Source organism: Mirounga angustirostris, unplaced genomic scaffold (genome assembly GCF_029215605.1).
Source record: "Mirounga angustirostris isolate CCGP_5_RB_7025 unplaced genomic scaffold, mMirAng1.0.hap1 SCAF_4, whole genome shotgun sequence".
NCBI classification, from domain to species: Eukaryota; Metazoa; Chordata; class Mammalia; order Carnivora; family Phocidae; genus Mirounga; species Mirounga angustirostris.
The window spans coordinates 163,661,471-163,685,933 of NW_026991712.1; the positions used below are offsets into that span (position 1 = coordinate 163,661,471).

Below are 24,463 nucleotides of genomic sequence, written 5' to 3' on the forward strand. Positions count from 1 at the left end.
AGACTGGTCCGGAGGGTGGATGTCCCTGGTCCTCTCCCTCAGTGTTAGGTGAGAGAAATGTGAGGGGCTGGACTAGGTGGAGAGGAAGATGGGGGTGGTCCTAGGAGTCTGGGAGAGGCATTGATGGGGTAGAGGGAGGAGTATTTAGAGGAAAGACTAGACCCCAAGACGGGCCCCAAGGCAGGCCTGGACGGCAGCACAGGGCGGAGGCGCCTCCATCTTTCTTTGCACAGAGTGAGGGTTTCAAAGGCAGAGGCGTCACACAGAGACTGCCTCTGCACATGTAGATATATTCCTAAGGCAAAGCGCCTCAGAGATACCCGCTTCCAGCCCAGCACCCCAGTAACTGTTCTCCCGACCCCTGCCCCCAGCTCAGTGAGGAGCTGAACCAGCAGCTGGAGGCCGTGTGCGGGTCCGTGTTCGGGGAGCTCGAGTCCCAGGCGGTGGATGCCCTGGACCTGCCCGGCTGTTTCCGCATGCGGAGCCACAGCTACCTCCGGGCCATCCAGGCCGGCTGCTCTCAAGACGACGACTGCCTGCCCCTCCTTGCTGCCCCTGCCTCTGTCTCAGGGAGGCCCGGCTCCTGTGAGTGTGCCCTCTCTGCCCCTGGCCGGGCCCTAGGTTGAAGAGCGCCCGGGGTTCTGGCGCTGGCGCTCGCTAAGGCTGTGCTGTGTGACCTTGGGCAGCTGGCTTGCCTCTCTGGGCCGGATGATGGGGAGAACAAGCCTTGGCACGTGGAGTACGCGTGCCTGCTGGGTCCTCCGGCGCCGTGTGGGCGTGGGGTGGTGGGCCACGGACACCCGCTGCGACGCGTTTCTCACCGGCTGCGTTTCTGCGTTCCTGGCCACAGCCTTCAACTTCAGAAAGGCCCCGTCCCCCATCCCGCCGGGGAGCCAGGCCCCGCCCCGCATCTCCATCACCGCCCAGAGCAGCACCGACTCCGCCCACGAGAGCTTCACGGCGGCCGAGGGCCCCGCCCGGCGCTGCAGCTCTGCGGACGGGCTGGACGGCCCCGCCATGGGCGCGCGCACCCTGGAGTTGGCGCCGGTGCCACCCCGGGCCAGCCCCAAGCCCCCTACACTCATCATCAAGACCATTCCCGGCAGGGAGGAGCTGCGGAGCTTGGCGCGGCAGAGGAAGTGGCGGCCGTCCATAGGGGTGCAGGTATGGAAGGAGCAGGTGCCGAAGTAAGCTCAGGCCCTGGCGGGTTGGGGACGGGCTGAGGGGGTCGGTGAGGTTGCTCTGAGCTGCACGTAAGCCCCTGTGCCTGGTCATCGACAGGGCTGTTACACCAGTGCCAGCCCCACTCCCTTGTCGCTTGTCCTGGAAACATCACCTCTACTGGCGAGTGGAGAGTGGTGGCCAGTGGGATGCCTCTGACCTCCTGGGCCTCTTTTCTTGTTCCGGCTGACTATGCAGAACCTGCCCACTGGCTTGGGGCTTAGCTTCTGCTCACCCCCCGCCCCCGGGGAGGGCTTGTGTCCCTGGTCTGGCCCCGGCCCACGGACTCACCCAATCTTGCCGCCAGGTGGAGACCATCTCAGACTCGGACACTGAGAACAGGAGTCGAAGAGAGTTCCACTCCATCGGCGTCCAGGTGGAAGAGGACAAGAGGTAGGTCTGGGTGGGGCCATCTCAGGCCTTCCTTTGGGGAGAAGAAGAGAGAGGACTGCATCATGCCCTCCTTGGTCCGCTCTGCCTGCAAACCCTCTCTTTCTGGACGGGAGACCAAAACCTTCCAATGGCGAGCAGCCGCAAGGTTATCCTCAGAGATGTCACCAGTCATGAGACCTAGAGTGAGTTCTCCTTGTACCCACACCTGTCCCGCGTGCTCCGAGGTGACAGGAGTGGTTGGAAGAAGGGGACACTAGGGAGAGGTAGCAGGTAGGTGCTGAGCAGGCCTCCAACAATTGTCGTTTATGGGGGATAACAGGATTTTTCCAGTCCCTCCTTGCTTCCTGTGGTATACAAGTATGTGAACTCAAAAAGAAACAAATAAACATGAAGACTGCCTCTCAGGGGCCCCTGGCAAATGTAACACTCCTCCTCACTTGGCTCAGGCAAGCATTTAACCAGTCAGGGGGACCTATTATATGCCTGAGTCTGTGGTGTACTCGAGATGGTAGAATTACCAGCAGCCACTATTTTGGCATTACGTGGCCTCAGAAACACGGTTTCCTTACTTTCCAGCTGAAAAATTAGCATTTCAGCTTTGGAGGGGTTACTGGGAGGAGTCCCTCAGTCTTGGGCTTCCTGTGGGAAGACCACTTTCTCTAATGACCATGTGGCAGTTTCACGGTGGCCCGTCTGTCCCCTGGGCTGTAGTGCCATCAGGCCAGCGGCCCTAAGTAGGGTGGCTGTAAGGGTTTCATGGTAATCTGTGTAGCCCAGGAGGAAGAAAACTAGAGTCCTAGTAGCAGCCCCTCGTAGCTCTGTTCCCAGTTGCCGTTGTTGGGCCTTTTGCCTTCCCCTAAAGTTCCCCTAGCTCTTTCTGGGAGTCCCTGGGAGTATCTTGTGCGTGCCTGATCAAGTCTTCTTGGGGTTCCCGTGAGCTTCACCATTTTTCTCCATTACATACTCCAGCTCCTTGCAGTTCCATATGCTCCTGAGGCTGTAAATGCCTCCATCAAGGGTGATAGATAGTTGCCTTATTGCCCCCATCAGTCCTGAAAGCGGCTGTCCGCCACACTTTTTTTTTTAAAGATTTATTTATTGGGACGCCTGGGTGGTTCAGTTGGTTAAGTGTCCGACTCTTGGTTTTGGTTCGGGTCGTGATCTCAGGGCCATGAGATCGAGCCCCGTGTAGGGCCCCGTGCTCATCAGGGAGTCTGCTTGGCTCTCTCCCTCTCCCTCTGCCCCTCCCCCCCTCAACTAAATAAATAAGTCTTTAAAGATCTTATTTATTTATTTAAGAAAGAGAGAGAGAGTGGGGAGGGGCAGAGGGAGAAAATCTTCAATTAGACTCCTCGCTGAGCCAGGAGCCCTATGCGGGGCTCAATCCCATGACCCATGAGATCATGACCTGTGCCAAAACCAAGAGTCAGATGCTCAACTGACTGAGACACCCAGATGCCCCTCCTTCAAACTCTTAATATTCCACAAAGATCCCAGAAAAGTAGCACTTTATGGCAAACCCAATTCGCAGGTCCATGACCTGGGTTCTTGAGAGGTGGGGTAGGAGTCATGGAGGGATATAGCTCTGTGTTGAGAACTTTTCCCCCAACTCTTATTACTGCCCCAGGTACCAGAAACCAAGCCCATTACCCCCACTCACTCCCTTACAAGGTTTCTTGTTCCCTCATCCAGTTAGGCCCCCGGGGGTCCCCCTATTCTTCCTAACAAGCCCGAATCCTGGGAAGAGTGCAGTGGGCATTCTACTGAGATTCAGGCTAAATCAGCAAACTCTGTCATTCATTCATTCATTCATTCGGAAAAATACTTACTGAGCATCTGTTATATGACTGTTCCTGTTAAAGGCTCAGGGAAACATCAAAGAAGTGAGTCTTGCCCTCGTAGAAGTTATGGTCTAGAAGGGAATTGAGGCAATGAATAAAAGATCCACAACTAAAAATATGATTATACATTATGGTATAATATGTAATGGGATATTATTACTTGTTATGGTGGGACTATGAAAGAAAAAAGCTAAGAGAGAAGCGATCTTATTTAGGGTAAGCAGGTGACATTTAAGCTGAGACTCAAGGATTAACTAGGAACACTCAGGTGATGACTGGGGGGAAAGCTTTGCAGAAAGAGGGACTTGCATATGTGAAGGCGTTAGTGCAGGGCAGAGCTTGACACGCGTCAGGAACTGAAAGAAGGTTCTGGGTGGTGTGGAATGGGATGGGGCAGTGGTGAGGGAGTGGATCAGAGAATAGGCAGGCGCCAGGTCATGCAGAGCATGGGCATGATAAAGAACTGGAATTCAATTATAACTGATGAGTAGCCATTAAAAGGTGAAAGGAGCATGACAGGATCTAATTTATGTTTACAAAAGATCACTAGCTGCTAAGTGGAGAATGAATTTGAGGGAAATAATAGTGAGTGTGGGAAGGCTAGTAAGCAGGAATGTTTCCTGATCCAGAAGAAAGGTGACAGTCTTTTGCATTATGGAGGATCTTTTTTTCTATTGTATTTTATAATTGGGCACTACTAGTGTATGGGAAGAATGTAAAGCTTTATATGGTGATTTTGTATTTAGCAACTTTGCTGCTGTCTCTTATTGGGACTCATAGTTTATCTGAAAATCATGATGGGTTTTAGTCATGTTTTCTGTAAATGAGGATATTTCTTTTCTTTTTTTTTTAAATTTAAATTCAATTAATTAACATATAATGTATTATTGGTTTCAGAGGTAGAGGTCAGTGATTCATCAGTCTTATATAATACCCAGTGCCCATTACATCATGTGCCTTCCTTAATGTCCATCACCCACTTACCCCATCCCCCCACCGCTCACCCCTCCAGCAATCCTCAGTTTGTTCCCTATGATTAAGAGTCTCTTAAGGTTTTTGTCCCTCTCTGATTTAGTCTTCTTTTATTTTTTCAGATAGGAACTTTCTTTCTTTTTTTCTTTCTTTCTTTCTTTCTTTCTTTCTTTCTTTCTTTCTTTCTTTCTTTCTTTCTTTCTTTCTGAAAGAGAGTGAGAGAGAGAGAGAGAGCATGTGCATGAGCAGAGGGAGGGACAGAGGGAGAGGGAGAGAGAGGATCTGAAGCAGGCTCTGAGCTGGGTGTGACATGGGTTTCGATCTCACAACCCAAGATCATGACCTGAGCCAAAATCAAGAGTTAAATGCTTAATTGCCTGAGCCACACATGTGCCCCTAGGATGATATTTCTTTTAAATCCAGATTCTTTTAATTTCCTTTTCTTGGAATAATGCATTGAATAGGACTTCTAGTTCACTCTTGAGTGGAGCAGTCTTGTCCCATTCCTGACATTAGTGGATATCTTCTCAAATCCTACTCATAAGTAAAATGATGTTTGGTACGGATTTTGATGGTTACTATTTATAAGGGTAAGGAAATTCCCTTCTATTCCTAGTTGGCTAAGAGGTTTTACTTTTATTTCTTTTTAAACAGAAAATGAGAGTGGAATTTTTTTGAATGCTTTTTCAGAATCCACTTAGATGATCATCGATTTTCTTCTTTCATCTGTAATGTGAATTATATTAATAGATTTTCCATGTTGATCCATTATTTCATTCCTGGCATGAACCCTGCTTGATGCTATTATCGGTTTGGGTGAAGTTTGGCTGTAACAGGACCTCGGTAGTCTCTTCAGTGCATTTGTCTCTCACTTAGAGAAAGAAGAAGTGTGGGTGTCGAAGTGCAGTGTTGGGATCCAGGCTTTTTCTATCTTGCTGCTCTTTCACTCTGTGTATCACCTCCGTCCCGGGAGCTGAAGCTCAAGCTCCAGCTGTCCTGTCTGCGTTCTGAGAAGTACCAAGGAGGAAGAAAGGAGGGATGCAGTGCTGCCTCTTAAAAAAAGATTTCCTGAAAGCTACACCGAACACCCTCACCTACAGCGCATTGGCTGAAACCACATGTGGTGGCATCTAGCTGCAAGCGAGGCTGCGGCATGTAGTCTTAGTTGGGAAGCAGGGCACAATGAACAAGGCACATAGCTGCAGATCAGGGTGCTTATGGCTAAAGACAAAGAGAAGAAGGGGCATGCGGAACTCTAGCAGTTTTTGTCACAGTCTTGCTGTGTTATTTTTGTATATGTTATTGGATTTTTCAATAGCTGTTACTTTAAGATTTTTGTAATCTGTGTTCATAAGTGATATTAACTAACAATTTTCTTTATTGTGGTTATTCAGTTCAGGTATTTAGGTGATGCTGGACTCCTGAAATGAGTTTGGTAGCATTCCTTGTGTTTCTGTTCCTTGGAACCATTTGTATAAAGGAGGAATTATCTATTCCTTAAAGGTTGGGTAAAGGTTGCCTATAAAACTATCTAGGCCTGATGCCTTTTGGGGATAGGAGAAACTTGGAATTACAGCTTCAGTTTCTTTCATGGTTATTGACCTGTTCTGGTTTTCCTTTTCTTTTTGAGTCAATTTTGATGATTTATATTTTTCTAAAAAATGGACCATTTTACAAAAATTGACAGTTTCCAAAAATTTTTGGCACAAGTATTCTTTAAGAGTTATAGTGTTATAATTTTATAAGTTTTTATTGTATCTGTAGCTTATGTCCCCTCTTTTCATTCCTAATACCATATATGTATGTCTTACCTCTATTTCTTGATCAGTCTTGTCTGAGGCTTGAATATTTTATCATTTTAATATATTCTTATTTATTTATGAAAAATTATTATTATTTTTTTTAGAGAGAGAGAGAGGGAGAGAGCACATGTGCAAGCGGGTGGGGTGGGGCAGAGGGAGAGGGAGAGAGAGAATCTTAAGTAGGCTCCTTGCCTAGCACGGAACCAGTTGTGGGGCTCCATCTCATGACCCTGAGCTCATGACCTGAGCTGAAATCAAGAGTCAGATGGTTAACTTACTGAGCCATCCGGGTGCCCATTTAATACATTCATACACAAATATGTGTATATTTACATGTACATACATATATATACACATATATATATATTTAAATATTTATTTACTTATTTTAGAGAGAGAGAGATCGAGAGTGTTAGTGGGGTGAGGGGCAGAGACGGCGAGGGAGAGAATCTCAAGCCAACTCTCCACTGAGTGGGGAGCCCGATACAGGGTCTTGATCTCATGACCTGGAGATCATGACCCCAGCCAAAATCAAGAGTCCAGTGCTTAACTGACTGAGCCACTGAGGCTCCCCTTAATATATATATATATTTTTTTAAAGATTTTATTTATTTATTTGACAGGGAGAGACAGCCAGAGAGAGAACACAAGCAGGGTAAGTGGGAGAGAGAGAAGCAGGCTTCCCGCCGAGCAGGGAGCCCGATGCGGGGCTCAATCCCAGGATCCTGGGATCATGACCTGAGCCGAAGGCAGACGCTTAATGACTGAGCCACCCAGGCGCCCCCCCTTAACATATATATATATATTTTTAAAGATTTTATTTATTTATTTGAGAGAGAGAATGAGAGAGAGAGCATGAGAGGGGTGAGGGTCAGAGGGAGAAGCAGACTCCCTGCTGAGCAGGGAGCCTGATGTGGGACTCGATCCAGGGACTCCAGGATCATGACCTGAGCCGAAGGCAGTCGCTTAACCAACTGAGCCACCCAGGCGCCCTAACATATTTTTTTAAAGTTATATTTTATCAGTCTTTAAAAAAACTCACTTTTGGATTTGGTTAGCATCTTTATTGTTTCTCTCTCTTTTATCTTTATTTTCTTTCTTATACCATCTTTGTCCTTTTTTTTACAGCCTCCTAAACACTATTTCTTATTTTTCTAACATGTGTTTTTAAGGCTATAAATTCCCTTTTAACTATACTGCTATAGCTGATAAGTTTTGAGATGCAGTATTTCCATTGTTCAGTTCTAAATAGCTTGTAGCTTTTATCATAATTTCCTTTTTCACCAATGAATTATTTTGAAGTTTTTTTTTTTTTTTTTGGTCTCCAAATTTTGGTGGGGTGGAGGGTTGGGGAACCACCTTTTCACTACTGATTTCTAAATTTGCTGCATGCATTCTGTATGATATTTCTATTCCTTAGAATTTGTTGAGACTTCCTCTGTTTTATATATACATTTCTTATATAGATGGTCAGACTTATACATTATATTTTTCAAATGTTTGTTTGTTTGTTTTGATGTTTGATCTCCCAGTTCTGAGAGAGTTGTATTAAAAGTATCTCACCCTGGGGCGCCTGGGTGGCTCAGTTGGTTAAGCATCCGACTCTTGATTTTGGCTCAGGTCATGATCTCAGGGTCATGGAGCCCCACAATGGGCTCTGTGCTGGGCATGGTGGGGCCTGCTTAATATTCTCTCTCTCCCTCTCTGCCCCTCCCCCCCAACACTCTTATTCTCTCTTAAAAAAAAAAAAAGTCTCACCATGATTGTGGATATGTCATTTCCCTTGGTAATTTTATTAATATTTCTTTAGTTTGAGAGTACTCTTTGTAAATATACAGGCTTATGATTGTTATATCTTCTTTGTGCGTTGGTTCTTTTATCGTAAATAGGCTCCTTTTCATCCTTACTATGGGTTTTTGCCTCCAAGTCTGTTTTGCTATTATGGCTGCTTTCTTTTGGTTAACTTGCCAAAATACCTTTTTCCATTCTTTGGTTTTCATCTTCCCTGTACCCTCGTGTTGTAGACCTGTTGCTTGTAAGCCATATGGAGCTAAAGTTTAGTAGACATATTTAATCTATTTATATATATATATTCATTACTGATTTATTTGGACTTATTTTTATTATCTCTTTCAATATTTTCCATTTGATATGCTCTTTCTTCCTTTTTTTTTTTTTTCTTCAAGTAATCTCTACGCCCAACACGGGGCTTAAACTCACAACCCCGAGATCGAGAGTCAGGTGCTCCACTGACTGAGCCAGCCACATGCCCTGTCAAGCTTTTCCTTTGTTTTCCTCCGCCCCTACTTTTCTGCCTTCTATTGAACTGATCACATTTACTTTATTTCTCTTTGTCCTTCTCCTGGTTTGGAAGTTTACATTTTAGTTGTGATTGTCCTCAGATTTTTAGCAAATATACTTAATTTAATATTTTTCTAATGAAGTCTAAAATTAGTGAGTATTTCTGTCCTGCATAGGCAAACACCAAGAATCTTGGAACACTTTAATTTCCTTCTTAACTCCCTCCTCCCATGTCCCATGTTGTATTTGTCTAGTATTTTGATTATACCTCTTTAAAAAGACTTCACTAAATCTGTTGTTTTTATATCTTTTATGGTTTAATAGTTTAGATTTACAAACATGTTTTAACAATTTATGTGTTCACTATTACTTGTCGCTGCCCACTCCTTCCTCATGGGTTCCGTGTTTTTTTATGCTAAAATACTGCTTGATCCTGGGACCAGTTTTAGAGTTCCTGTCTCAGCTTGAGGTTTCTGTATTTCAGTGGTGGTACTCACTGGAACTCACACCCACACACAGAGCAACCTTAATGTTCTTATTCTCAGCATCCTGCTTCCTGGCCACATTCCTGGAGCGTGATCTGAGTTTTCCAGTCCACGTTTGTAAGTGAAATTGACCCTTCTTGGCTGCTGGCTTTATGCACAGGATCTCCTTCCAGCTCCACAGGATGCATGGGTTTGGGGGCTCTCCTCTCATCCTCCCTGGGCACTACCATCTAGCCTTTAGCATATGTCTGGCCCAATATTCCTGTGGCTCACTTGGCTTAGATTCCCTCTCACTTCTTAGGTTTTGATTTTCCTTTTTGTCTCTAGTACCTGAAGATATCGCTCTTCCTATTTTCAAGCGTGGTATAGCAGAAACACCTTTTGACTTTATTTTACCGGCATTTCTGTATGTTTGGGGGTGTGTGTGAGTGGGAGCTTCTTAAGTTAGTTCAGTCTACTCTATTGATTGGTTGTCTGGACCAGGCTGATAGCAGCAGATACAGAGAGAAGTGGACCAATTTGAGAAGCATTTTGGAGTGAAGTCACAGAAGGGCGGGGATAGGCAGAGACTGAGGTCTTCCTTGCTCTTGCGTAGGTATTTGTGAGGTCTTGGTGGGGTAAGCTGGGGAGGGGGAGATGGTGTTGGATGAATGTCTGAAGAACTGACTTGCCTGGGACAGGTGATCACACTGGGAACCCAAGGGGGTGACAGGTGGGGAGAGGAGAAATCTGGCGCGTGTCTCTGGCCAGGCTCCCTTGCCTGTCTGCTGTGGGCATCCTTCGTTATACACCTGCACTGTCCTTTCTGTCCCTTATGTCCCTGGCACTTTAAGTCTGACTTACCACACACCATGCCCCAAATGGTACATAAAAACGAGCCATGACTACCAGCCGCCTCTCTGGGCAAACATCCAGGAGCTCCCCACCTGCTGCCGCTCCATTTTCTTGGACTCTCTTGTCCTTACTCCTGTCTCACTGGTCCCAGGATCTGTTGTCTCTCTCTGTGCATTGGTTTTAGAAATTGCCAGGGAGGAAAAGTCTCTCCTTTTCCGCCTTTCAGTGTGTTCCCTGCCAACCTGTTGGGTGAAGAATTCAGATTTATTGCTCCTTATACCTGTCGTCGGTGGGTTTTTCCAGTTGCCCACCATCAGTGACTTGGCTTGGAAATACACAGGGATGGTTGTTGGTGCTTCTTTACTTCCATCTCCACTGTACCCCCACTCAATATTCATTTGCCCACAGATAGTTATTGGATCCCTATTATTTGTCAAGTACTTTGCTGGGCACCGAGGATACACAGGTGGGTGGAACCAGACAGCCCTTGCCTGTGAGGCATACTGCCATGTTAATCTGAGAAGCGCATAAATGATGTACAAGTATAGCTGTGGTGGTGCCACAAAGGAGAGGTTTGTGCATAGTGAGAGTGTGCCACAGGGGGCTCTGACCTAGTCAGAGTGGTTTGGTGTGACTTCCCCAAGGAAGTGACATTTAGGCAGAGATCTTAACGAACAATTAACACAATTTTACAAGGTGAACAAGAATTAACTAGGTGGAAGTGGGAGATGAGAGTGTTCTAGGCAGAAGGAACAGCATGTGCTAAGGCCCTGTGGTGGGAAGGAGCATACTTAAGGATCAGTTACCAGCGCTGCCACAGGGCATCCTACAGCACCTATCTACGCAGACCCAGCATACTCTGGGCCAGGATAAAAGAATGCATCAGATGTCCTTGCTAAATATTGGAAGAGTGTTCCTGGGGCCCTTTAAGAACATAGAAACCAGGTGATTTTTGCCTCAAACGCTCTCTAACTATGGGGATCCCCTGTATCTTTTACCTCTAGGTCCTTCCTACTAAGACCTTATCTTAAATTCAAGATTTAGCAAAAACAAACAAAATAAATGAACAAAATACAACAGAATGCTCAGTTAAATTTGGTTATCAGATAAACCATGAACAATTTTTAGTATAAGTAGTTCACAAATATTGCATGAGATATGCTAAAAAATTATGTTATTTATCTGAAATTCAAATTCAAGAGGGAGTCCTGTATTTTATCTAACAACCCTACTTGTAACCAATTGAGCCCAAACAGGGCCAGCTGGAGAACTCTACGTAGGAAGGCCGCCCCCTCCCTACCACCGCTTCCTTAGCATCATGGTAATTTCTGGCCTTGGGACCTTTGGCATGGCATATACTGAAAGAATAGAGCCCCTTGAGGCCCGGGAAGGAAGCTTCCATCCTTGTGAAATTTTTTTTTTTTTTAAGATTTTGTTTATTTGTCAAAGAGAGAGAGCACAAGCTGGGGGAGCTTCAGGCAGAGGGAGAAGCAAGCTCCCTGCTGAGCAATGATGCAAGTCCCGATGCGGGACTCGATCCCAGGACTCTGGGATCATGACCTGAGCCGCAGGCAGACGCTTGACTGACTGAGCCGCCCAGGCACCCCTTCATGAATTTGTACTCCCAGAGCAGTCATGCGAAAACAATGCACTGTGGATTGACCACGAGCCCTGGGTGTGGACACTGCCTGCATTCCTCAGCCTTCTACTGAAGGACGGTTCCTGACTGACCTATGGCTCTTCCTAAATCCCCCACCCTGGCCCCACCTCGGCATCACTGTCACAGCCCCCAGGCTGGGGTGGTAGACTCAGGGCCCCCAACTGATTATATATTTAAGCCCTTAGATGCTTTTCCAGAGAGGGGGCTAGTATCATTGCTGAAATGCTACTGCCCTTCGCCCCTCCCTGCCCAGTGCCCCCTCCCACCCCTGCCAGCCTGCTGCCAAATACTCCTTGTAAAGCCTCTTGACAACTCCTGGATGTGGAGACTTCCTTGGACACTGTGTCTCTTGGGATAAACCAGTTTCTTCCTAGAGCCCTTTGTGTTATCCCTTAGAGAATCACAGTAGAAATGTCACCCTGAAATAACCATGTAACAACTTCTAGAATCATCAGGAATGTGATCATTGTCACCCCAAAGAGCTCGAGGGGGAAGGCCTCCTCAACCTTGTTAAAAAGCTTGGGGAGAAAAATATTGTGACAGGCATTGTTATGAATTAGTGATGATTCACAACTGAGGCCGGTTTCTATCCTGTGTTTACAGCTGTTGTGAAGACCACAGCAAATACTGCCAAATCCAGAACTAAATAGGGACATAAGCTCTGGACTTCACTACCCTGAAAATTCATCTGTTATCGTTAGGATTAGGTTTGGCTGTGAGTTCCAGAAAACCCCCAAGATGACAGTTTATTTCTCTCTTGCTTAGAAGTCCAGAGATTCGGTTGAGAGCTGGTAGGTGCTGTGCAGTGTCAGGACCCGGGCTCCTTCTATCTTATTGCTTCTCCATTCTTAGCACTTGGCTTCCATCTCATATTCCCAGATGGCTGCTAGAGTCCAGCCATTGCGTCTGCATTCTGGTCATCAGGGAGGAGGAAGGAACAAAAAATGGCACATTTTCCTTTTAAGAACATTTCCTGGAAGTTGCACATACCCTTTTGTTTTTATCCTGTAAGCTAGAACTTAGCCATATGGCTCTACCAGAGAAACTGGTAGAGTCGTTACTCGAAGTGGCCATGTGTCCAGCTGTAAATTGTGGGATTCTATTACTGAGGAAGAAGGGGAGAATGGATATTGGGGGATGAATAGTGGTCTGTACCATCCTTCCTTCCAACCAACCAATCTACCAACCGACCCACCAACAAACCCACCCACCAACCAACCCAGCAACCACTCAGCCAGCATTTATGTGAGGAATGGCTCTATTTATAAGGGAGACAAATGCAAATTACTAACTATAATACAATGTGCTTTGGAGTATAAAAGAGGTTTTATTCCGAATGCTGTGTGAGAACAGATGGAAGTGATCAGCAGCAATCACAATGATTAATAACTACAATGCCCTCGCTGGGTTCTCAGTGCTACATTCCCATTATTGTATTTGTCCAGCTTCTTTTCTTTTCAGTGAGAGCTACAAACCTCTCTGCCTCTCAATATAATAGCTAACATTTACAATGGGTAGGCCAGGTGCTGGTCTAAATTCTTTACATATGTTATCTCATGAGAATTCTGTGATCATTTTCACTAGTAGACAGGGAAAGTGAGGCACAAGCCATAGAGCTGAGTTTTGACTCCAGGCAGTCTGGTTCCAGGGTGCATGTGCTAACCACTTTGCTGGGTTGCTTCCCCTAAAGCTGCTCATTCTCATTTCTTCCCTGACCGCGCCCAGCCCCCAAATTTCCAGAAGACCACCTCCCTGTTCACTTCCCTATAATGATTGTGGTCATCTGGTGGGACCTGTCTCCACTTCTGGACCAACTCCCAACTTCCTTGCCTCCCTTCCCTTGCCTCTGCCACCAGTCCTGCCCGAGGTTGAGGCATATCTCCCCAATTACAGCCACCCCTCTCCCTCAGTCCTGGGGAGGCAGTGGAGTGGACTGGAGTGGTGTAAGCACTGGCCTCCTCAGCTAGACTGGGTTAAAGTGATAACTGTCTGATCGTAAGAGTCCACTTTCTTCTTTAAACCTCAGTTTTCTCTTTTGTAAATAGGGATGATACTAACACTCTTACCGTGGGACCGATTCTGAGGATTGAGCATGTTTCTGTGCAAAATACTTAGTCTAGTGCATACTAAGTGCTCAAAGGATGTTATTCTTTATTTATACTCCTTATGTTTGGTCCTTGGACTACCGCCTCTTTCTTCTCAATCTTTAATCGATTTCTCTTTACAGGTTGTGTTAGTTTCCTATTGCTGCTGTAATAACTGATCACAAATTTAGCAGCATCATATAATACAGTATTATTGTCTTACATTTCTAGGGGTCAGAAGTCTGAACTGTGTTTCACTGGGTTAAAATCAAGGCATTGGCAGGACTGATGCCTTCTGGAGCTCTGGGAAGAATCTGTTTTTTCCCTTTTTCCTGTTTATAGAGGTTATCCACAGTCCTTGGCTCATAGCCCCCTGCTGTCTTCAGAGCCCCAGTGGCAGGTGGAGTCCCCATGTTACATCATTCCGGCCTTGATCCTGTCATCCCATCTCCTCTGATTCTGGCTTACCTCTCTCCCTCTGTCACTTACAAGGACCTTGATGATTAAATTGGACACACCTGGATAATCCAGACTCTTCTCGTCTTCTCAGGATCCTTAATATAATCATATCAGCAAAGTCCCTTTTGCCATGGATGGTAACCTATTCAGAGCTTCCAGGAACTAGGACGTGGACCTCTTCAATCATTATTCTGCATACCCTGCAGTTTCTCTCCTCTCGAGATACGGCATGGGAGAACCATCCTAAATAAAACATCCCTCTCTTCCTCTCCCTCACCCAGCTTTATTGAGATATAATTGACAAATAACCAAAATATCCCTCCCATAAAGGTACACTGTCTTTTCTTTTCCTCCTTTCTCAACCAAGCTCTTTGAAAGAATTGTCTTCCCTAGTTTTCTAGACCTCCTGCCAACCTCCTGCCATCTGTGCCAGCCCCCATACTCCACTAAACTGACTCTTGCCCTGGTCCCCAGTGGCTTCTATTTTGCCATAGCAGCGGACACCTTTAATTCTCGACTGGCTGCATATTCCATGTTGATTACTCATTCCTTCCTGAGACCCTTCTGTCTCCTCTCTGCCTTTAGGTGACTTTGCCCTGGTTTCCTTCCTCTTCCTCTCTGGCTTAGACACCTCTGGGGCTATATTGTCTCCACCCGCCCCTGAAATGTCAGTGTTCCCCAGGGCTTTGCATCTTTGTTTCATTGCTCTTTTCTTGGGTGATCACATCACACTGCTGGTTTTATTATTTATTTTTATTTTTGATTTTTAAAAAGATTTTATTTTTGGGTGCCTGGGTGGCTCAGTCGTTAAGCATCTGCCTTCGGCTCAGGTCATGATCCCAGGGTCCTGGGATCGAGCCCCGCATCGGGTTCCCTGCTCGGCGGGAAGCCTGCTTCTCCCTCTTCCACTCCCGCTGCTTGTGTTCCCTCTCTAGCTGTCTCTCTCTGTCAAATAAATAAATAAAATCTTAAAAAAAAAAAAAAGATTTTATTTTTAAGTCCTCTCTATACCCAACATGGGGCTCGAACCCAGGACCCCAAGATCAAGAGCCGCGCACTCCACTGACTGAGCCAGCCAGGTGTTTCTCACTGCTGGTTTTATTATTTTATTTTAATTCTTCCAAATTTTTATTTAAATTCAAGTTAGTTAATATATAGTGTAGTTTTGGTTTCAGGAGAATTTTTTTTAAGATTTTTATTTATTTGAGAGAGAGAGCGAGCACGTGAGTGGGGAGGGGCAGAGGGGGAGGGAGAAAGAATCTGAAGCCGACTCTGCACTGAGCATGGAGCCCGATGTGGGGCTCGATCCCACAGCCCTGAGATCATGACCTGAGCCGAAACCAAGAGTCAGACACTTAACTGACTAAGCCACCCAGGTGCCCTCAGGAGTAGAATTTAGTGATTCATCTTTTACATACAACACCTAGTGCTCATTACATCAAGTGCCCTCTGTAATGCCATCACCCATTGAGCCCATGTCCCCACCTACCTCCCCTCCAGCAACCCTCAGTTTGTTCTCTCTAGTTAAGAGTCTCTTATGGTTTGCCTCACACTGCTGGTTTTAAACACCACTTGCACAAGGTTGACCGACTCCTGCTGGAACTGTGCCAATCTCTGGCCCCCAGCTGGGAATGTTGGTGAAGACTGTGCTTCTAGTCATCCCATGAGCTTCTCAACTTTTTTGGTCTTCCTTGAGGCAGGCATGGTGAAGAGACCTCATTGAAGTTGTGACTTGAGAACCATGAAGCCTGAGGCACTTACCCATGCTTCTGTTCCAGACCACGTAGCCTGTTTCCACCCAGACTGGATGTGACCTTCTCAGGACCCCTCAGAGGCTAGGTGAAAGGTAGCATGCACAGTGGTGCTGAAGGACAGATCCATGTTTTGTGGGGGGACCAGGGAAGCAGACAGGGAAGACAGGCCTTCGATGATGTCTTTTCTGGGGCAAGCCCCACCTGTACCTGTGTGGTTTGCAACTGCTGGAGCTCTGAAGGAGCCAAAGGTGAACTGGAGTTCAGAGGCATGAAAATATTTGCGGTGGAGCCAACATGCATCCAAATAGTTCAGTTAGACACACAAGACTCTCACCTGAAACAGAGAACAATTTAACGGAACAGTGGGGCTGCTTCCACATGCAAGAAGGCTGCTGAGGGAGGTACAGTGCTGAGGATGGTCTTGGGGGCAGTCAGGAGGCTCACAGAGGAAGAGATGACTAGAGGCAGGAATGGACAGGGAGGGAGGAGGAGGAAGGCCATTTTAGAAAGGGGAATAGCACATGCAAAGGCTTAGAGTCAGGGCCAGCATCGTCTACTTGGGGAACAAGGAGAATGCAGGGGGGATGAGGTTGGAGAGGAGGACTGCTTCCAGAGTCGAGGTTAGCATTGGGTGAATGCCAGCAGAGGAAACTTGAACTTTTTCTGGTTGGCGGTGGGGAGCTGTGGAAGAGTTTTGGGCAGGGGAATGAGTGGGCAGAGGTCAGCTTTAGGAAGACTGCTCCAGATCTGAGCGGATTGGTGAGGGAATGTTGGGCCCCTGATCTGAAAATATGCAAGGTATAATTTTTGAGAGAGGAAGTACCTTGGTGATTATTGGTCCATTCCTATCATTTTATATCGTATATATGTGTGCATGTGTATTATATATAATAATATGTATCATATTAATATATTTTACACACACACACACACTAGATGGAGGGTGAGTGACTTCCCAAAGGCACATGGCAACAAAGCCAGCATTAGAACTCAGATCTGACTCCTCATCTAGTGGTTTTCTTTTGTGCTGAGTGGAGATGGAGGTGTCTTGAAAGGAGGCTGATCTGATACCAAGGAAGAGGGTGGTACAGTCCTGACCAGGGCAAGACAGGGCGGATGCCGGGGTGAAGACCATGTGGGAGGCAATGCGGATATGTTCTCGCTTTCTCTCTCTCTCTCTGGGTGGGGGTGGGGACACAGGGCTTGTTGGAGACTGCACATGAGTGCATCTCTCTTTCCTGGGTCCTGCAGCATCCTTCTGGGCCTGGTTTCTATGGCAACAGGCTCCCAGCAGGCAGCCCGCCAGCTGGAGGGAAGCAGGCAGGCAAGGCAGGCAGGGAGAGAAGGCCTGGGCAGCAAGAGGAAAGCTGAAGTTGTGGGGGTTGGAGGAGACTCCGGGGAAGCTGGAGGGGTCTGCCAAGAGTTGGCCCCCCAAGTCCCTCTCTCTTCAGACCATAATGGGGTGGAGGTGGCTTAAGACACGTGGGTCTTTTTTTTATGGTCCTGAAATTTCCAGACGTCAAACTTTTGTTCACCTCTCCCCACCACCCCCACATCTCCTGACTCCCACTTCTTCAAGGATTGTCTGACCCCAGCTCCATGCACTTCAGGGGCCACGGACTTCTGCATAGCAAAGAACTCTGAACTGTTGGGGGAGTGGTGACAAAGAACCAGGCCAACTGACTTTCCGTTTTGCAGAGGATTTGCATATTAACTCAAAAACAAGAAATTTCCAGGCCCTGTGTCATTCCTGCCAACAACTTAATTCAACTCCACTGGCGCTGGCTGACCATGTCTGGCCAGGCTCTGGGCTGGGCTGTGGGGGTCCCTAGAGGAGAAGTCCCTTCAGCTGCAGGCTCCTCCCACCCTGGCCACTCCAAGGCAGTTCTTTCTGATGTTCTAGCCGCTGGTGTGGTGGAAAGTGCTTGGGCTGAGGAGCCAGCGGCCCTGGGTCTAAATCCTGGCTAGCTACTTTGTAGCCCGGTGACCACCCATCTGGGCTTTAGTTTACTCATTTCCGAAGGGCTGAAGACAAACCCATGCAGCTGGTGTAAAGTAGAAAAGACACACTATTTGTTAAAATGCTGAAATACTTCAGTAGTCACTGGGAAAGAGCCACCACCCTGGCCCCTCTCTTGCCCTTCTGCTCTGCCCCACAGTCCAGCTTCTGCAGGCCATGCTCTAGAACTCTGGGTGTGTCCATTCTGATCCATACATGCCAGCATCTTTTCTGCCCCTGGGGTACAGACTGTTAGATATTTTGAATATCACCCCTGTCCAGAGGCAATGCAACAGGAATTCTGTACCCACCAGCAGGGACTGGTATATTTAAAGGTCGTGTGTTAATGTCCATCCCATTGTAGGTTTCTTTTCTCATTCCTTTTCCTTTTGGCCTGGGGTGGGGTGAGGGGGCTTGTGAGGGTGGGGATGAGACTGGGCAGGGGCAGCGATGACAGCCACCTCTCTCGCCAGGCGGGCAAGGTTCAAGCGCTCCAACAGTGTGACGGCGGGTGTGCAGGCAGACCTGGAGCTGGAGGGCCTGGCCGGCCTGGCCACAGTGGCCACAGAAGACAAGGCCCTGCAGTTCGGACGCTCCTTCCAGAGGCACGCTTCTGAGCCCCAGCCCGGGCCCCGGGCCCCCACCTACTCAGTCTTCCGCACGGTCCACACGCAGGGCCAGTGGGCCTACCGCGAGGGCTACCCACTGCCGTATGAGCCGCCGGCCGCCGACGGGTCGCCAGGCCCTGCCCCTGCCCCCACCCCCGGCCCCGGGTCCAGCCGCCGTGACTCCTGGATGGAGCGCGGCTCACGTAGCCTCCCCGACTCAGGCCGCACGTCCCCTTGCCCACGGGACGGCGAGTGGTTCATCAAGATGCTGAGGGCAGAGGTGGAGAAGCTGGAGCACTGGTGCCAGCAGATGGAGCGCGAGGCGGAGGACTATGAGTTGCCCGAGGAGAGTGAGTGAGGGACCCTGCGTGCGCGGAGGGGTCCCAGCTGGGCTGGGCGGGGAGCAGTGGAACGCCAGCGCCCTCCGCTGGGGCTTGAGTGTGCCTCCCCATGCTTTGCTTCTTTGGCCTGGATAGCCGTGGGCCCCCTTGGCCGCAGGGCATGCTGGGAGCTCTTGGAAGGAAGTGGGGAGCAGCTTCAGAGGCCGGGGTGGGACTGGGCAAGTGACCAGGTGGAAGGGCCGGGCCTCTTAGGAGATGGGGCCAGTCCAAGTCACCCAGTCCTTGGGGCTCAAGGGGACTCTATTCCCATCTGGCTGGTGTGGGAGTCCAGGTCTGATCTAGGGAGTAGGACCACACTTCAAGGCGGAGGGTGAGCCAGTGCCAAGGTCAGATCAGTGTCTGAGACCTGGGTGAAGGAGATTCCACCCGAAGACATGGCCCTGGACTGAGGGAGGCCATGGCCCTTCCCTGCAAGCCCATCTGAGGGGAGACGTGGCCATACCTCAGAATCCCTAAGTTGATGGGATAGTGACTAAGAAGACAAGAGTCATGCACATGAAATTTTCAGTAACCCTGGATGAGCCAAGGAGTCATATACTGACGAGTGACAAAGTTCTGCCGATGGGTGGTCATTGAGCTAGTGCCTGGGTAAGCCTGAAGGGCCAGGCTGGGGCTAGTTCCCCTCTGTTCCATGGCATTGGAGGAAAGAAGGACACAGGAGGATAAGTGCTTAAGAAATGGAGGTTGTCTGAAGAAACACTGGTGTCTGAGGATATAGTCTTCTTGGTGCCGTGGGATAGGAGCCACTTGTTACGAACTTGAGGATGGGATGGGGAGGGCCTGGAGGGGACAGCCTGACAGAGTGCAGGATAAGGCAAGGTTGAGTCATTCAGGGCAGACTTCCTGAGGCTGGGAAAGGAGAGGCATCCGTCCCTCCCCCTCAATCTCCTCCTGCTCCCCAGTCCTGGAGAAGATCCGCAGTGCGGTGGGCAGCACACAACTTCTCTTGTCCCAGAAGGTTCAGCAGTTCTTCCGGCTGTGTCAGCAAAGCATGGTGAGTGCCGGTGGGCCAGAGCCCACCAAGGGTGTATATTCCTGGAGGTGAGACCAGGTGTTTGTGCTCAAGATGGAGAGGCCCGGGCTCTTTCTTGTCTTCCTGCCTCCCACCCCCCAACGCCACTGTCCCAGGCTGAGCTTCCTGACGGGGAGGGTGGATGGAGCATTCTCTGGTCCTGGCTGGGGAGCAGATCTTCCTGACTGGCCGCCTCTCCTCTGTCTCCCTCCACTGAAGGACCCCACTGCGTTCCCCGTGCCCACCTTCCAGGACCTGGCGGGTTTTTGGGACCTCCTGCAGCTCTCTATAGAGGATGTGACCCTCAAGTTCCTGGAGCTACAGCAACTCAAGGCCAACAGCTGGAAACTCCTGGAGCCTAAGGTAGGGGGAGAGTTCCTTCAAGCCAAGAGGCCAGACCCTGGAAAATGCCCTTCCCCACAGATGGCCTGTGTGGGGAGAGGAGGGGAGCTGAGGGCATTCATGGGCAGCAAAGGCAGTCCTGGACAGGTGAGGGTGGCCATCTTCTTCCAATACGACCACATTCTTGGTCACTGCCATCTGCTTGGCCCTGTGCCCATCACTGCCTGAGCTGCCAGAACCCCCAGGTGGCTGCAGCCCCCTCGGACCAGCTGTAGTCTGAGGGAGCAGAACTAGAGCTTTCAGAAGAGGGGCTGCCCTTAGCTTGGAGCTAGGCACGGAGGGGCTCTCGGGGGGCCTCACAGACGTTGTCTGTGATGAGGCCCAGAGGCCTGGTAGCGAACCCCCATTGCCCTGCGTGAGTCGGGGCCGCGCATTCCTCCCGACTGGAGGGAAAGCGCCCACTTCCCACCCACGTCCCCGGAGGAGCGAGCACTCGGATGCGAGTTGTCACGAACGGCGCCACCGGGGGGCGCCCGGATTCGTAATTTTTAACGAAAAGTGGCTTTTGACCTTGTCCCAGGCACACCTGGGGCTTCTGGCCGCCCTCCCGCGTCGGAGCCGCGCGGTGTCGGTCCCTGGGGCGGCGGGGGCGCGAGCGGGGACTGGGGGAGAGACCCCGCCCCCAGACTGAGCCGCCGCCCCCTCTCCCGGCAGGAGGAGAAGAAGGTCCCTCCGCCGATACCAAAGAAGCCCTCGCGGGGCCGGGGCGTGCCGGTGAAGGAGCGCTCCCTGGACTCGGTGGACCGGCAGCGGCAGGAAGCGCGCAAGCGGCTCCTGGCGGCCAAGCGCGCCGCCTCCTTCCGCCACAGCTCGGCCACCGAGAGCGCCGACAGCATCGAGATCTACATCCCCGAGGCCCAGACCAGGCTGTGACCGGCCCGGCCCGCCCAGCCCGGGCCAGGGCCCGCGGTTTTCTACCCGTACTGTACACCCAGCGTCGAGGTCACTGTGAACGCGGGCCGCACCGTGCGCCCGCCCGGCCGGCACCGCACGCCCCGGCCCCTCCTGCCCGTCACACTCTCGTGGGTTTTTTACCTTCCTGACCCCACGCGAAGGAGCCCGGGCTGGGCTGGGGGCCGTGCCTCTCCGCCCTGCGCCCCCACCTGGACCCCCTTCTTTCCTGGTCCGACGCTTCGTCCCCACCTCCTCCCCAGGGGCACCATCTCTGCCATTACTTCCCCCACCACGGGCCAGGCCGGGCCGGGTCCCCCATCTGGGCTCTGCGTCCCCCTCTCCCCCCCCACCCCGCGGGGCTGGGCTTCGTGGGGATCAAGCTTCGTGGCTTTTTATGAAGAATCCCGAACCCCACCTAGGAGCCTGCCCCACCCTCCCAGGGGCTCCACACTCAGCCCTCAGCCCACTGGGCCCAGGGACCGCAGTGGCTGGACCAACCCAGGACCAGGGCGCCTGGGCCTCTCCCCTTTCCCAGCTGCTGGGGAGGGGAGATGGGGCTTCCCCTCACCACACCTGTGGCTGTTTCCACATCCCCTTGAGTATCCCAGGAAAAATAAAACGGCAGAACTGCACTCGAGCCGGCTGCTCTCTCCAGAAGGAGCCACCTCTGCCCCGTGCGTGGGAGCCGGGAGTGTGGGGTGGGGGGGAGGGGGAGGAGGCAGGGGAATGGGGGCGTGGGTGGGGGAGTGGAGGGAGGGGAAGCCAGGAGCCACTCTCCGTTTGGGGAGAGTGTGGTAACCTGGGCGAGCTGGGCAAAGGGGATTCGGCCCCCTGGTGGCCACAGAAGGACCTGAGCCCTCCTGGAGGGGCCCAGGGGCGGTGAAGAGGGGAGGGTGTTTTCCTCACCACTTCTAGTTCAGTCCATTTGTCTTTCTGCCCCCCGGTGCTCCCAAGCTTTCCCGCAACCGGGCAGCCCAGAGCCCAGTGCCTGGCCCACCGGCCTGTGCTCAATAAACAGGGAGTGCTGTTATTCTTAGATGCGGATGGATACTGGTTTCCCTTCCCCTAAGGGTCCCGTGTTATCTCTGCTCGGCTCATTCCTGATCAGCAGCAGAAACGCTGTTCGATTTAGTGTTGTCACCTTTTCTGATGCCTCCTCTGGGTGGGCACTCCGGTGGCGGCCCAGGAGGAGAATGGAACTTTCCTAGGAAGCTAAGTAGCAACGCCCAGCTAGTAGTGCTGGCTAATGTTTATGGGATGTTTGCTCTGGGTCAGGCGGTGGGGTGGAGGGGGAGTGCTTTACATGAATGTAGCTCATCCTTAGGACAGATGAGAAAGCTGAAGCTCAGGAGAGGTTCAGTGACCTGTCCAAAGTCACAGGCAGGGCTAGGAGTGGCGGCCCCAGGTCTGCTTCATGCTAAACCGGGAGCTTTTTAGCTCTACAGCTTTCAGAGTCCCCAAAGGGTTTGATGGCAGCCCCCACCCGGTCTGGCAACCCCACCCATTGCTTGGGGTTGATGTGTCACCCTGAGGCAGGAAGAAGAGCCATCCAAGGCTTCGACTGCCCTTCTGGGCCACACTGGACTGGACAATTCTCATTCATTTATTCAGCAGGCATTTATCAAGAACCACTGTTGGCACTGGCCAGCACCTGGGAGATAGCCCTGAACGAGTGTAATTTCTACTCTTATGGTGCTAATGGTCTTATGGGAAAAACAGACAAGTGAACAAGCAGTTACAGAATAAGGGTGAGTGCTGGAAAGAGCCACTGGAGGAGGGCCAGCGATGGGAAGAATGTTCTAAATCAGACAACAGCTATGCAAAGGCCAGGAGGAGAAAGAGCATCGGGAGTGCAGAGGCATGACCATGCTGGGCTTTTCGGTCAACTTGAGGTGGGTGGGCCTGCGTCCCCAGAGCCATGGGGAGCCACGGAAGGGTTTTGAACAGGAGAGGGGCATGAACAGCTACTTTATAGGCCAGTGTGGGAGACTGCTTGAAAAGCAAGAGGTTGTACACACACACTTATATGAGACCACGGAAGGTGGAGAGGAGCCCCATGTGATCCAAATTCCCGAAAGTGAGTCAGCTTGGAGCTGATCCCACACAGATTCCTGGGCCCTGTCCAAGACTGTGAATAGACTCTCTGCCCCCAAACGAGTTTTTAACAAGTGTGCCAGGTGATTTTGATGGGCAGCCAGGTTTGAGAACACTTAGGTTGGATGATCGTCCAAAAGTTTCCACTGGAAATACCCATTTGTCTATTTCCCCTAGACTTGCCAAGTGAGCCTTTAGCTGGGTCACTTCACCTCTCTGAGACTGAGTTTTCTCACCTCTAAAACTGGGACGTGGGCAAGGTTTGTACTAGATGATACTCAGAGCAATCCTTGAAGCCGATATTGTTGTTACCATCATTTATAGGTGAGAAAACTAACACTCTGAGAGTTTAAACAATTTACCCCAAATCACAAAGCTGAGAAGTGGCTGAGTCTGAGTTTAACCTTCTATACTATACAGCTCTTTATGGCTCTATGTCTTTTCCTAGAAACTGGGCCACGTTTCCCAGGACCAGGAGGTATACGGGATGGGCACAGAGGAGCAGGGCAGCCCTGAATGAATGTAGTGGGCATCTTGCTACAGACTGACATCTAAATCTCCCCGTGTGGAGCTGATGTGCTGTGGAGTCTTTGGATGTTGAGGGCTGGGGAGTTGTGCTGGGCTCCATGGACAAGTGAAGGATTAGATCCAGTCCCTGTGCTTTTCAGTTGCTCCCAGGTGGCCATAGTCAGGCACATAAAGAGAATGGCACGTACAGAGGGAGGCTTCTCCCAGAGGGGCTGAGGATACCAAAGGAGGAGGCCTCTAGCAGTCAGTTGAGTCTTTCTGCAAGAAGGGCCTTTTGAACTGGGTCTTGCAGGATGAGTTAGAGTTTTGCAGCAGAGGAAGAGAGGGAGGACATTCATTTCAGGCAGAGGGACCAACTTGGGCAAATGCATGATAGGGTATGTCTGTGTGTGTGGGATCATGGGAAGAGCAGAGACTGGAGGTTGGTGACAGGCTCGGACAGGGGTATAGAGGGCATAGAGGAGATGTGGCCAGAAGGGACCCATGTTCCAGAAGAGAGGGGGTTTAAGCCGGAGATTTCACTTTTTTTTTTTTTTTTTTAAGATTTTATTTATTTGAGAGAGAGAGAGAGCAAGTGTGCACAAGCAGGGGGAATGGGAGAAGGAGAAGCAGGCTCCCCACTGAGCAGGGAGGCCAATGCAGGGCTCAATCTCAGTACCCTGGGATCATGACCTGAGCCGAAGGCAGACGCTTAACTGACTGAGCCACCCAGGTGCCCT

General features: G+C 50.1%; 1 protein-coding gene across 1 annotated transcript in view; it reads left to right on the plus strand.

The window, feature by feature from the left end:
• Positions 1-21,787, plus strand: part of DLGAP3 (DLG associated protein 3) — a 62,912-nt gene extending 41,125 nt beyond the window's left edge. Inside the window, exons 6-12 of the mRNA XM_045898132.3 lie at positions 372-585; positions 851-1,164; positions 1,529-1,614; positions 18,279-18,763; positions 19,717-19,808; positions 20,046-20,189; positions 20,883-21,787. Of these exons, the coding sequence (XP_045754088.1) occupies positions 372-585; positions 851-1,164; positions 1,529-1,614; positions 18,279-18,763; positions 19,717-19,808; positions 20,046-20,189; positions 20,883-21,101 (1,554 nt within the window). The 3' untranslated portion in view covers positions 21,102-21,787. The remainder of the gene's footprint in view (positions 1-371; positions 586-850; positions 1,165-1,528; positions 1,615-18,278; positions 18,764-19,716; positions 19,809-20,045; positions 20,190-20,882) is intronic.
• Positions 21,788-24,463: the final 2,676 nt, after the last annotated feature.